Source organism: Triticum urartu, chromosome 3, assembly GCF_003073215.2.
Source record: "Triticum urartu cultivar G1812 chromosome 3, Tu2.1, whole genome shotgun sequence".
Classification (NCBI taxonomy): domain Eukaryota; kingdom Viridiplantae; phylum Streptophyta; class Magnoliopsida; order Poales; family Poaceae; genus Triticum; species Triticum urartu.
The window spans coordinates 19,468,876-19,482,948 of NC_053024.1; the positions used below are offsets into that span (position 1 = coordinate 19,468,876).

Here is a 14,073-nt window from a genome sequence, read left to right on the forward strand (position 1 = left end):
CCACTTCCCCATACCACACCACACCACAGCTCGGCGCCTTGCCTGCTTCGCCACTCCCACTAGTACAAAGGGGAAGGAGGGGGAGGCCCTCTCCCCCCTTCTCCTCCTTCCTCCCGACCCCCGGCAGGAAATGGCGGCCTCCTCTCCCTCCGCCCTCGCGCTCTCCCCCACCACGCGGGTAAGCCATCAGCTTCGCTACCACCCTTGTGCCTTTGCTTGACTTCTTTCTGCTGACTTCTCGCCTGCTGCTGCAGGTAGCTGGCTCGTCCGTGCTGCTGGCGCTGAGGCGGACGCCGGCGACGCGCCTGGCCGCGGTTTCCTCCGGCCAGCTCCGCGCCTGCTCTTGGGGCGCGCTGCGCCATCTCCGGCCGGAACCCCCCCGCTCCAGGGCGCCTCTGCTCCGGCCTCGCGCATGTACGCACGCACGCCACGCTTCTCTCCCTCTTTCTTTCTTTTCACCAAGAGATGGCAGTTCCACTCTAGTATCCGGTCGACGACCTCGCAAGGCCATGGGTTGACTGACTGACTGAATTCATTCTTGCTCCCGACGTACAGGGCTGTCGACGTCCCAGATTGCCAGCTCCGCCTTCACCCTGGGCACCGTCGCCGTCCTCCCCTTCTACACGCTCATGATCGCCGCCCCCAACGCCAACATCGTAAGCCCGCCGTCCCTCCTTCCTCTTCCTCCTCTCCCCCACACGCGGCGGCCACGCCATTGACAGGAAAAAAACATATCCTCGTGCCTTTCTGCGCAGACTAAGCGCGCCGTGGAGAGCACCGCCCCCTACGTGGCGCTCGGCCTCCTCTACGCCTACCTGCTCTACCTCTCCTGGACCCCCGACACCATCCGCGCCATGTTCGCCAGCAAATACTGGCTCCCGGAGGTCAGTCAGCAGTCCTCACACTCTCTGAATGTTCAATACCTGCAGCAACACTAAAATTCAGTACAAGCATTGTGCAGTGTCTGAATGTTCTTGTGCCTTAGCAAAAAGTATAACATGTGTGGTTCCTCGATCTCGCGTGTAGTTGCCTGGCATTGTGAGGATGTTCGCGAGCGAGATGACCGTTGCCTCCGCCTGGATCCACCTCCTTGCCGTCGACCTCTTCGCCGCAAGGTCAGTTGGCCATGTTTTGTTTGCTTTCAAGTGTATGTGATTGTGAGGACTGTGGTGGTAGGTGTTCATGTTTTCCTTGTTCTGGCTGGTGATGCAGACAAGTGTACCAGGATGGCATCAAGAACAACATCGAGACCAGGCATTCGGTTTCGCTGTGCCTGCTCTTCTGCCCCATTGGGATTGCCGCTCATGCGCTCACTAAGGTACTGGCGGGTTCCACAGGTCGACCGCACTGACGACCGATTGCGTGTAGGCAGGCTCCCCTTGTTTAGATGGCTCAGATCGTGAGATTCAGATATATGAATAAAATTGATTTGATGCACCATCTGTTCCATGTAGATTTCACATTGATTATTCCCACCCATTCAATTGGAATTGGCTCGAGCAACTGAATCTACTCTTCATAGAAGGGCTAGGACAGCTTATTTGTACTATCTGAGTCATGTCATGAAGAAATGTACATCTAATTTATATCATGTCTCAGATTTAATGGTGAGACACAAATGTAAAGAAATGAACTGCACTTGCGGATTGGGTTATTGTTCAAGCACATAGACAAATAGAGGGTTTATACTACAACTTTACAACAACTGAATTTCTGAATGCTCTGCCAAGGTTGCGTGATTCTTATTACAGACTGTGTAAACCTATAGGAGTGGTAATTGATCAATCTGGCGTGTCAGCGGCAGCTACAATACCTTCCAGCCCGTATATCTATATGTGTACAAGTATAGCTATTTTACTGTATGTATAACGGCATGGTATCTGCTTTCTTCTTGTCGAATATCCGGTTGAGTATCAAGGCCAGCCTTACGCCGGCCTGTGCTAGTCTCTTCTCCACAACCGGGTACCGGGTGAAGTAATAATCATCTGCATTTCACAAGAGTTGCCAACCATTAGCACTGCACTCTGGCTGGCAAAATGCATACACTGCTTTAGGTTTTACAAGTACTGCTGTGAACATAGACACTGACCTCCTAGGGTGATGTTCTGCACCACATCTTTGTAGGCGTAGTTGCACGACAGATTTATGCTCTCGATCGCGTAGCTGCAAGGCGGATTCGATACCATGCCATGTCAAATCTTGCGATCGAATTAGTTGTACAGGACACGAACTGGAAAAAAAGGGGAAGCAATGGGATATGAATCCTACTCGTTTGCGCAGGTCGCCTTCTTGTTGGCGCAGTTTTCCCAGTGACCGACATCGTCGGACCATCCCTCCTGCAGATCACAGCTAGCATTAGAAACACAGCAAAGCTATTGGTGGCAGTATTTTCAACTGTTAACAGTCTTGTGGTGTACAGACAGTGAGGTTCGTCTGGAGTGCATCCACCATGGTGTCCATGCTCTTGTTGTAGAAGTCTTTCATCACCGTGTCGATGATGCTGACATCCCACACCTGCCAACACACATAAGAAACATTCCGAGAAGTTCAGTTCAGACCGAAAGACATAACAATGAACAGAGCTCCTGAATGCAGACACAAAATGTAATGCTTGACGGAAGGCATGGCAGGAGGATACGTACGTGGTGGAGGTTGGCCTTCCTGCGGTACCAGTGCACCATGATGGTGTTCCCGCCCTCGTCCTCCTCGTAGCCGACGTGCAGCGGCTGGTGCACGTCGCCCACGAAGTGCGCCAGGAACATCAGGCTCTCCGTCAGGTTGTCTGCGTTTCGATGCGAGCCAGTGTTGTTAAGAAATCAGAATTATTGCGTGTTCTGACAGGAAGTAAGCTCATGGCACTTACATGAACTCTTGGGAGAATCCCCGTAGGTGTAGAGCTGGTCCGTGTAGTTGTTGATGGCCCCGACGACGCACATCCCCTGCTCCCCGCGTGAGTTGTGGCAATCCCCTGAAATTCACACAGCCACATGAGCCCACGATCAAAAACCCAACACAAACTTCAACACTTTATGCCTGACTCTTCTACTAGTGTCTGCTACCACACTGCCTAATCATCTTGTGAATTTTTTTCACTTGCTAGTCTATTCATTTGGCGACCGCACGCAATATATCCACTAATGATGCCATCGCATATATATATATATATATATATATATATATATATATATATATATATATATATATGCTTCATTAATAATAATATAATACTCCTTCCGTAAACTAATATAAAAGCGTTTAGAATACTAAAGTAGTGATTTAAACACTTTTATATTAATTTACAGAGGGAGTAGGTTAGTATGTGGTCACATCCATTCCATCATCATCCATGTGACCATGTGACTGTGATCGCCGGCGTCCGTCCGTCGGTCGCGCTCGCTCGCGGGCAAGCCCACATGCCTGCCGCGCAGCGAAAGAGAACAAGCACAGCGATATTCTGTTGTCGCCCGATCAGATCAGATGGCAGCAGATCGGCCTCACTTGCCCACGTGCAGTTCTTCCTTTTTTTGAGGGAGTGCAGTTATTTAGGTGATCTGATGAGATGGAGGAACACTGTCTGCTCTGCTCTGACGAAAACGATCGGTGGAATCGTGTCGGGGGATGCGTGAAGCAAGCAAACTAATTAGGCTCAGAGAGTGGGAGAACCCTTTGTCTTGACTCAACCTCTCCCCTCCCCAACAAGCAACATCGCCGGTTGGTCCCGGATCACAAGATGGCATATATGCGATAGGCATGTGCAAGCAATGGATCTGCCGATACCTCCCCCTCATGCATGCAACCAATCTTATCTCAAAACAACATTTCTTCTTATATTGTCCTACACATGTTTATATTCCTTTATTCTTAAAAAAAAACTCTTATTTTCTCTTCGTTGTTAGCAAATCCCCCGTCAGTCCGTTGTCTTTCTTCCCCCTTCCGTAAGGCAAGCCGGCGAGCACTTGTGGATTCGCCTCCCCTCTGCCTGCTGCTCCGGGCGCTCGGTGGCGGGGAGGAGAATCCTGGTACCTCGGCTTCTGCTAGTAGATAAGTTAGGGTTTTAGTCCACGCAGGACGCTTGGATGGATGACGACGCTTCTTTGAGTCGGTCTTTCGGACATTGATCCTCCTCCAGTTCGTCCATCGGGACGGATTAGAAGGAGCGCCGGTGTACACTCATGACAGCTTCTCGAGGCAACGAGGTTAGTGTTTGTCATTGTGTGTACGCGACGACGAGATTTGGTGTTAGGTTTTTTATAGATCAATTAAAGGGATCAACGACGACGACTACGGCTCCATGGCACTGGTCCTTGGGGTAGGTGTACGAAACTTCCCGGCCATCATCAATAAGGTCAAGCCGACTCCGGTATGGGAGCGACGACAACTGGGCGTCGGTGGCTCGTTCTGACGGTAGCAATGGTCGTTCGGTGGTTCAGAGACCTCATTGTATTTTTAAAAACATATTGGTTTTTTTGTATTTTTGATAAATTTTTTTATAATAGATATAAGTCTTTTCGGCCAAAAAAAAAAGCTGAATGTGTGACAATACTAGTGCATTTTCCTGGTGCATTTGTTTTGCCGTTTTGCTAATTCTATGTCGATGTTTTTTCCCCTGTAAATCTCAACCCTCTAAAACTGCGCATTTGGTAGACTTACACTAAGCTATAAATACAATTTCAATATTCCTACACGAAAAAGGGTAGGCACATAATTGTCTTACAATGAACATCCTAGACAATTGTTGAATATCAAAGTCATTGGTTTATCTGGACATGTGTATTTTTTTAAAGACTATATGCGTTGTCAGAAAATAGAAAAGCATTTTGTTGTTGGTTTAGCATGCGGTAACTAGTCATGGCGTTAATTAAGCTCTGTTCGGTTTGCATCAGAAACCATAATTGATTGAACTAGAAAGGTACTACTAGGAAAGAGGGGGGGAGTAGGATGAACTGACGGGAGAAGTTGAAGTTGCAGACGTTGGGGGTGTTGGCGTAGTGGAGCGGGCTGGCCCAGTGGTAGCGGAAGCGCATGGTGTCCGCCCACGGGCACATCGTCGACAGCTCCCCGCCCGCCAACTCCGGCAGCAGGTCCTGCACCGCCGCCGCCGCCTCCTCCGACAGGTACTTCTCGGCGATCTTGCAGACCATGATGTGCCCCTCCTTGCCCCACGCGTCAGCGCGGCGGGGCGCGGAGGCGGCGAGCAGCGAGACGAGGAGCAGCAGCAGCGGCTGCGGGCGCGGTGCCGCCATCTCCTCCCCTCTGCTCTGCTCTGCTCCGCCTCCTTGCCCTACTCTGCTTCTTGCGCCGTTGACGGAGGAAGGGGGCAGGGGAGCTGGGTCCTCTGCCTCTTTTTCTTTTCTGCTGGTCGTCTTGGGATGGGGAAGTTGCTTCGGGTTTGGGCTTCCTTTATGTACTCCGGGTCTCGCAGGCCGCAACGTGACGTATAATTTGGTGACACGACGGTCTAACAGGGCCGGGCTGATCGTGGCCCAGAACAACTCTAACAGAGAGAGTCCATATGCTGCATTCTGAATTTTGCAATTTTAGTCACGAGTTTAGTGAAGGAAATATGCCCTAGAGGCAATAATAAAGTTATTATTTATTTCCTTATTTCATGATAAATGTTTATTATTCATGCTAGAATTATATTAACCGGAAACATAATACATGTGTGAATACATAGACAAACAGAGTGTCACTAGTATGCCTCTACTTGACTAGCTCGTTAATCAAAGATGGTTATGTTTCCTAACCATAGACAAAGGAGTTGCTATTTGATTAACGGGATCACATCATTAGTTGAATGATCTGATTGACATGATCCATTCCATTAGCTTAGCACCCGATCGTTTAGTATGTTGCTATTGCTTTCTTCATGACTTATACATGTTCCTATGACTATGAGATTATGCAACTCCTGTTTATCGGAGGAACACTTTGGGTACTACCAAACGTCACAACGTAACTGGGTGATTATAAAGGAGTACTACAGGTGTCTCCAATGGTACATGTTGGGTTGGCGTATTTCGAGATTAGGTTTTGTCACTCCGATTGTCGGAGAGGTATCTCTGGGCCCTCTCGGTAATACACATCACTTAAGCCTTGCAAGCATTGCAACTAAATGAGTTAGTTGCGGGATGATGTATTACAGAACGAGTAAAGAGACTTGCCGGTAACGAGATTGAACTAGGTATAGGAATACCGACGATCGAATCTCGGACAAGTAACATACCGATGACAAAGGGAACAACGTATGTTGTTATACGGTCTGACCGATAAAGATCTTCGTAGAATATGTAGGAGCCAATATGGGCATCCAGGTCCCGCTATTGGTTATTGACCGGAGACGTGTCTCGGTCATGTCTACATTGTTCTCAAACCCGTAGGGTCCGCACGCTTAAGGTTACGATGACAGTTATATTATGAGTTTATGCATTTTGATGTACCGAAGGTTGTTCGGAGTCCCGGATGTGATCACGGACATGACGAGGAGTCTTGAAATGGTCGAGGCGTAAAAATTGATATATTGGAAGCCTATGTTTGGATATCGAAAGTGTTCCGGGTGAAATCGGGATTTTACCGGAGTACCGGGAAGGTTACCGGAACCCCCCGGGAGCTAAATGGGCCATGATGGGCTTTAGTGGAAAAGAGAAGAGGCAGCCCTACATGAGCTGTGCGCCTCCCCCTTCCCCTAGTCCTATTAGGACTAGGAGAGGTGGCCGGCCCCCTCTCTCTCTTTTCCCCCTCCGCGAATCCTATTCCAACTAGGATTGGGGGGGGGGGGTAGGACTCTCCTGGCGCACCCCTTGTGGCCGGCCAGCCTCCCCCCTTTTGTCCTTTATATACTGAGGTAGAGGCACCCTAGAACACACAAGTTGATCCACGTGATCTATTCCTTAGCCCTGTGCGGTGCCCCCAGCCACCATAATCCTCGATAATACTGTAGCGGAGTTTAGGCGAAGCCCTGCTGCCGTAGTGCATCAAGATCGTCACCACGCCGTCGTGCTGAACGTCATCGAGCTGAACGTGTGCTCGAACTCGTAGGTGCCGTAGTTTCGGTGCTTGATCGGTTGGATCGTGAAGACGTACGACTACTTCCTCTACGTTGCGTCAACGCTTCCGCAGTCGGTCTGCGTGGGTACGTAGACAACACTCTCCCATCTCGTTGCTATGCATCACATGATCTTGCGTGTGCGTAGGAATTTTTTTGAAATTACTATGAAACCCAACAGTGGCATCCGAGCCTAGATTATTTATGTTGATGTTATATGCACGAGTAGAACACAAGTGAGTTGTGGGCGATATAAGTCATACTGCCTACCAGCATGTCATACTTTGGTTCGGCGGCATTGTTGGACGAGACGACCCGGACCAACCTTACGCGTACGCTTACGCGAGACCGGTTCCCCCGACGTGCTTTGCACACAGGTGGCTTGCGGGCGACTGTCTCTCCAACTTTAGTTGAACCAAGTATGGCTACGCCCGGTCCTTGCGAAGGTTAAAACGGAGTCTATTTGACAAACTATCGTTGTGGTTTTGATGCGTAGGTGAGATTGGTTCTTGCTTAAGCCCGTAGCAGCCACGTAAAACTTGCAACAACAAAGTAGAGGACGTCTAACTTGTTTTTGCAGGGCATGTTGTGATGTGATATGGCCAAGACATGATGCTGAATTTTATTGTATGAGATGATCATGTTTTGTAACCGAGTTATCGGCAACTGGCAGGAGCCATATGGTTGTCGCTTTATTGTATGCAATGAAATCGCGATGTAATGCCTTACTTTATTACTAAGCGGTAGTGATAGTCGTGGAAGCACAAGCTTGGCGAGACGACAACGATGCTACGATGGAGATCAAGGTGTCATGCCGATGACGATGGTGATCATGACGGTGCTTCGGAGATGGAGATCACAAGCACAAGAGGATGATGGCCATATCATATCACTTATATTGATTGCATGTGATGTTTATCCTTTTATGCATCTTATCTTGCTTTGATTGACGGTAGCATTATAAGATGATCTCTCACTAAATTATCAAGAAGTGTTCTCCCTGAGTATGCACCGTTGCGAAAGTTCTTCGTGCTAAGACACCACGTGATGATCGGGTGTGATAGGTTCCACGTTCAAATACAACGGGTGCAAAACAGTTGCACATGCGGAATACTCAGGTTATACTTGACGAGCCAAGCATATACAGATATGGCCTCGGAACACGGAGACCGAAAGGTCGAGCGTGAATCATATAGTAGATATGATCAACATAGCGATGTTCACCATTGAAAACTACTCCATCTCGGTTATGATTTAGTTGATTTGGATCACGTAATCACTTAGAGGATTAGAGGGATGTCTATCTAAGTGGGAGTTCTTAAGTAATATGATTAATTGAACTTAAATTTATCATGAACTTAGTCCTGGTAGTATTTTGCAAATTATGTTGTAGATCAATAGCTCGCGTTGTTGCTTCCCTGTGTTTATTTTGATATGTTCCTAGAGAAAATTATATTGAAAGATGTTAGTAGCAATGATGCGGATTGGATCCGTGATCTGAGGTTTATCCTCATTGCTGCACAGAAGAATTATGTCCTTGATGCACCGCTAGGTGACGGACCTATTGCAGGAGCAGATGCAGACGTTATGAACGTTTGGCTAGCTCAATATGATGACTACTTGATAGTTTAGTGCACCATGCTTAATGGCTTAGAATCGGGACTTCAAAGACGTTTTGAACGTCATGGAGCATATAAGATGTTCCAGGAGTTGAAGTTAATATTTCAAGCAAATACCCGAGTTGAGAGATATGAAGTCTCCAACAAGTTCTATAGCTAAAAGATGGAGGAGAATCGCTCAACTAGTGAGCATGTGCTCAGATGACTAATACATGTTCCTATGACTATGAGATTATGCAACTCCCGTTTACCGGAGGAACACTTTGGGTACTACCAAACGTCACAACGTAACTGGGTGATTATAAAGGAGTACTACAGGTGTCTCCAATGGTACATGTTGGGTTGGCGTATTTCGAGATTAGGTTTTGTCACTCCGATTGTCGGAGAGGTATCTCTGGGCCCTCTCGGTAATACACATCACTTAAGCCTTGCAAGCATTGCAACTAAATGAGTTAGTTGCGGGATGATATATTACAGAACGAGTAAAGAGACTTGCCGGTAACGAGATTGAACTAGGTATAGGAATACCGACGATCGAATCTCGGGCAAGTAACATACCGATGACAAAGGGAACAACGTATGTTGTTATGCGGTCTGACCGATAAAGATCTTCATAGAATATGTAGGAGCTAATATGGGCATCCAGGTCCCGCTATTGGTTATTGACTGGAGACGTGTCTTGGTCATGTCGACATTGTTCTCGAACCCGTAGGGTCCGCACGCTTAAGGTTACGATGACAGTTATATTATGAGTTTATGCATTTTGATGTACCGAAGGTTGTTCGGAGTCCCGGATGTGATCACGGACATGACTAGGAGTCTAGAAATGGTCGAGACGTAAAGATTGATATATTGGAAGCCTATGTTTGGATATCGGAAGTGTTCCGGGTGAAATCGGGATTTTACCGGAGTACCGAGAAGGTTACCGGAACCCCCCGGGAGCTAAATGGGCCATGATGGGCTTTAGTGGAAAAGAGAAGAGGCAGCCCTACATGGGCTATGCGCCTCCCCCTTCCCCTAGTCCTATTAGGACTAGGAGAGGTGGCCGGCCCCCTCTCTCTCTTTTCCCCCTCCGCGAATCCTATTCCAACTAGGATTGGGGGGGGGGGGAATCCTACTCCCAAAGGGAGTAGGACTCTCCTGGCGCATCCCTTGTGGCCGGCCAGCCTCCCCCTTTGTCCTTTATATACTGAGGTAGAGGCACTCTAGAACACACAAGTTGATCCACGTGATCTATTCCTTAGCCGTGTGCGGTGCCCCCAGCCACCATAATCCTCGATAATACTGTAGCGGAGTTTAGGCGAAGCCCTGCTGCCGTAGTGCATCAAGATCGTCACCACGCCGTCGTGCTGACGGAACTCTTCCCCGACACTTTGCTGGATCGGAGTCCGGGGATCGTCATCGAGCTGAACGTGTGCTCGAACTCGGAGGTGCCGTAGTTTCGGTGCTTGATCGGTTGGATCGTGAAGACGTACGACTACTTCCTCTACGTTGCGTCAACGCTTCCGCAGTCGGTCTGCGTGGGTACGTAGACAACACTCTCCCATATCTCGTTGCTATGCATCACATGATCTTGCGTGTGCGTAGGAAATTTTTTGAAATTACTACGAAACCCAACATTTAGTAGCTCAAATTATGAAGCTCACAACTTAATGAAGCATGCTCCATCTTTCGGTGGTGGCCGCCATGTTTGGTTAGGACACCCCGGGAATCTACCATCCGTCCCTGTAAATATCGTGACGAATTAATAAAGCTTCGCAATGTTGCCTATTTTTTCTTTGAAGGCTGGCGACGAGATGTGCAAACTCAGTGCTGCAATATCCCAATCTCCATTTTTCTCAAAAAAATGGAAACCTCAATGTCCATAATGTTTTTTTCTTTTGTTCAAATACTTTGATTGCCTTTAAAATCAAACGTTTTTTCACACAATTCGAAAAGAAATCATGCACATAACTTCAAAAAAATTGCATAAACAAAAACATCTAGCCGACGACATGTACAAATCACGTGTTGCTCGTGTGTGCATCGGCCCCCGTCCTCAACATGTGCACCGCCCCCTCCTCTGGCGGACTTAGAGTGCATGATTGGATTGCCATTCGTGTCTTCTTCAAAAATTCTCTCAACACTAAATCTAAGGAGCTCGCATCCAACATGATGAATCAGTTCTCCTTGGCTATCTGTTCAGTTGTGGCTCGACGCTCCTTAATTTTGAGCCTATGCGCCTCCTTCTTCTTATCAATTCGTCTTCCGTCTTGCATAGCATCCCACCTTGCCCTCCTCTCTTGAGGTCTTCTTCTCCTCCATCTCCACTTTTTATTGTGTAATCTTCTCCGCATGCTCATTCCTTGTCCTCATCAAGTCTCAGATTTTTTTTCATTGCACATTTGCTAAAAAAATTCACGGTCACCCCGCATTCAATCAAACAAGCCGAAACAAAGGTAAAGGATGCCTTTTTACCTCATTGAGACGTTTCTGGTCCGACATTAGACTTGGAAGGTGTCGAGTTTCACCCGCCTTCGGAATGAAGGAAGAAGGGGAACACCACAACCCGTCTTCTTCTTCCTTTTCATTGAAGGCCACTGCGGTACAAGCAGGAGGAGGATGACACCTACATGCGGTGGCATAGGGTTTTTCACCTATGTGCCCGACTCGCCATCGGCATTGGTGGACGAGATACTGGCATAGGCAGTGGAGGGAGGCCGTCGGAGGCGCAACACTTGTTGAAGTCTTGGGATCCAACTCCAAACCAATGGACTAGGACATGGGGGTTGAGGCGGCGTCCATGATGTCGTCAACATGGACTGGGGACGACCGTAAGTGGTTCCAGACGGCGCTACAATAAATGAGAGGAGGCAGCAACATGGGTGGAAAGAGTTGGTTCTCTGCCCCTTTTTGGGGGGCAACCTTTCTTTTCTGTTGGTCTTCTCATGACACGGGGAAGTTCCTTCTGATTTGGGCTTCCTTTGTATACTCAGGGGGTCGGGTCTTGCAGGCCACAATGAAATGTTGGGGAGCCCCAATTTCGCACGTAGGACGACGAATAGCCACCAATGCGCACCGCCTCAACGCATTTTGGGCCAACCAATATGGGGGCCGGGCACTCCTATTTTTCATCTTCTTTCATTATTTCCTTTGTATTTCTTGTTTTTTACAATGAGAACTGTTCATGAATCTCAAATTTCAAAAAAATGATCGGAATTGTTAATCTTAATTTCAAATAATTCGCAAATTTTAAAAATGTTCATAAAATTTTAAAAAATGCTTATAAATTTTAAAAATGTTCATGGATCTAACTCTCACCATTTTTTTAAAAAGTTAACCAATTAAAAAAGTTTTCTGATTCAAAAATGTCCATGAATTTGATAATTGTTTGTCAAATATTTTTTCATTAATTTTAGAAATTCTTCCCAAAATTTTAAAATGGTCAGGATCTCAAGAAATGTTTGCAAAGTTGTAGAAAAAGTTTGGAAATTCGAAAAATATTCACTATTTGATAAAATGTTCATGAACTATAAATTTTTTCATGATTTCTCATAAGATGTTCACGAATTTTAAAGATGTTCGAAAATGAAATAGAAAATAAAAAGAAAAAGGAAAATAATAATAAATATAAAAGTAATAAAATATAAAAATTAGAAAAAAGGGAAGAAAATTAAGAAGAAAACTTAAAAATAGGGGAAAATACGGCCTGAATGGTTATATAACCTTTGCAAATCGGAAGAGAGAGTATGCTGTTACGGGTTAAAAAGGAACCACAATTCTATTTATCGCATAGGTCGGAGAAAATTGACGAAACACAAAACTTCTGTCACGAGCATGACGCGTCAATTGGCCCGGCCCATTCGCATTTTGTCACCCTACCAGTTTTCCTTCCTTTTTTATTTTATTTTTCAATTACGTTCTCACTTTTTATTTTCAGTTTTTCCCTTTTTATTTGAAGTCAGATATATTGTAATTGTTTTTGAATCTGTGAGCATTTTTAGAGTTTAATGTTTTTTTGAATTGGCATTTTTGTTCGAAATTGACAAACATTTTTTAATCAAAAAAGTTTTTTAATTCATGATCATTCTTGAATTAAATAACTTCTTTTAGAATTTGTGTGCAATTATTGCAAAAATTTTTTGAATTCGTGAACAATTTTTTAAATTCATGATTTTTGAAGTCGTAAATATTTTTAAATCATGGAGATATTATGAAATCCCGCACATTTTTCAGATTGTTGAACATTTTTTAAAATTTGGAATAATTTCGAAATTCGTGAAGTTTTCTCGGGTACTGGCATGTTAGGCTGGTCGCTCGCATTGATTATCGGTTATGTGTATACACCCGTGGTTTAGATGGCTTAGGTAGTGTGATTAGATATATGAAAAAAAGTAAATTTGGTGCACCATTTGTTCCATATATATTTCACATTGATTATTTCCACCAATTCTATTGGAATTGGCTCAGGAAACTGGATGCACCTGCCACCATGGATCATAGAAGGTTAGATCAGCTGATTTGTACTATCTAAGTCCTGTTTCGAAGAAAGGTACAACTAATTTATATCAGGTCACAAATAAACAGCGACACACAAATGTAAAGGAATGAAAGAAGTTGAGAGAAAATAAAACGTGGCTTTGAACTTCACTTGTAGATTGGTTATTATTGTTCAAGCAAACAGTCTATTATAGACGGTTGAATTATATTACAACTTCACAACAATTGAATTTCATGTTCGTTAAAATTTCCGAATAAAATTTTAAATATTATAGAATTTTTTAGAAAGTAAGAATTATTTTTAAAATAATAATTGTTTTAGAAATTCACGATTTGTTTTTGAATGAACATTTTTTAGAATTTAGAAACAATTTCTGAAATTCATGAACGTTTTTGAATCGGCAATGTTTTTTGAAATTTGCAAACATTTTTTAATCAACAAACTTTTTTTAAATTCATGAAAATTCTTGAATTGAAGAACTTCTTTTAGAATTCGTGAGCAATTATTGTGAATAGTTTTTTAATTCAGGAATATTTTTTAAAATTCATGATTTTTTGAATTCATAAACAACTTTAAATCATGGAAAGTTCATGAAATCCCTTTTTTTTCAAATTGTTGAACGTTTTTTGAAATTTGAATAAAATTAAATTTGGTGCACCATTTGGCAAAAAATTAAATTAATTTGGAATTGAGATATATGAATAAAATTAATTTGGTGCACCATTTGTTCCATATTGATTTCACATTTATTATTTCCACCCATCCTATTGGAATTTGCTCAGGAAATTGAATGTACTCGCCACCATGGATCATAGAAGGCTAGATCAGCTGATTTGTACTATCTGAGTCCTGTTACGAAGAAATGCACAAGTAATTTATATCGGGTCACAGATAAACAGCGGCGCACAAACGTAAAGGAATGAAAGAAG

At 44.9% G+C, this 14,073-nt stretch overlaps 2 protein-coding genes across 2 annotated transcripts; one reads left to right on the plus strand and one right to left on the minus strand.

The window, feature by feature from the left end:
• Nucleotides 1-1,611, plus strand: LOC125542449 (protein MAO HUZI 4, chloroplastic-like). The gene is made up of 6 exons (XM_048705494.1): nucleotides 1-178; nucleotides 255-414; nucleotides 556-656; nucleotides 756-884; nucleotides 1,027-1,115; nucleotides 1,213-1,611. Exons 1-6 carry the CDS (start codon nucleotides 131-133, stop codon nucleotides 1,349-1,351), a joined length of 666 nt encoding a protein of 221 aa, XP_048561451.1. The 5' UTR covers nucleotides 1-130; the 3' UTR covers nucleotides 1,352-1,611.
• A 10-nt stretch (nucleotides 1,612-1,621) lies between these two features.
• On the minus strand, nucleotides 1,622-5,379 carry LOC125542447 (endonuclease 2-like). Its single transcript, XM_048705493.1, has 7 exons — nucleotides 4,949-5,379; nucleotides 2,864-2,968; nucleotides 2,643-2,782; nucleotides 2,422-2,514; nucleotides 2,269-2,336; nucleotides 2,090-2,163; nucleotides 1,622-1,985 (listed from the first exon to the last, which is right to left on the minus strand). The coding sequence occupies exons 1-7, from the start codon at nucleotides 5,241-5,243 to the stop codon at nucleotides 1,855-1,857; spliced, it is 906 nt and encodes a 301-aa protein (XP_048561450.1). The 5' UTR covers nucleotides 5,244-5,379; the 3' UTR covers nucleotides 1,622-1,854.
• Between the last annotated feature and the right edge of the window lie 8,694 nt (nucleotides 5,380-14,073).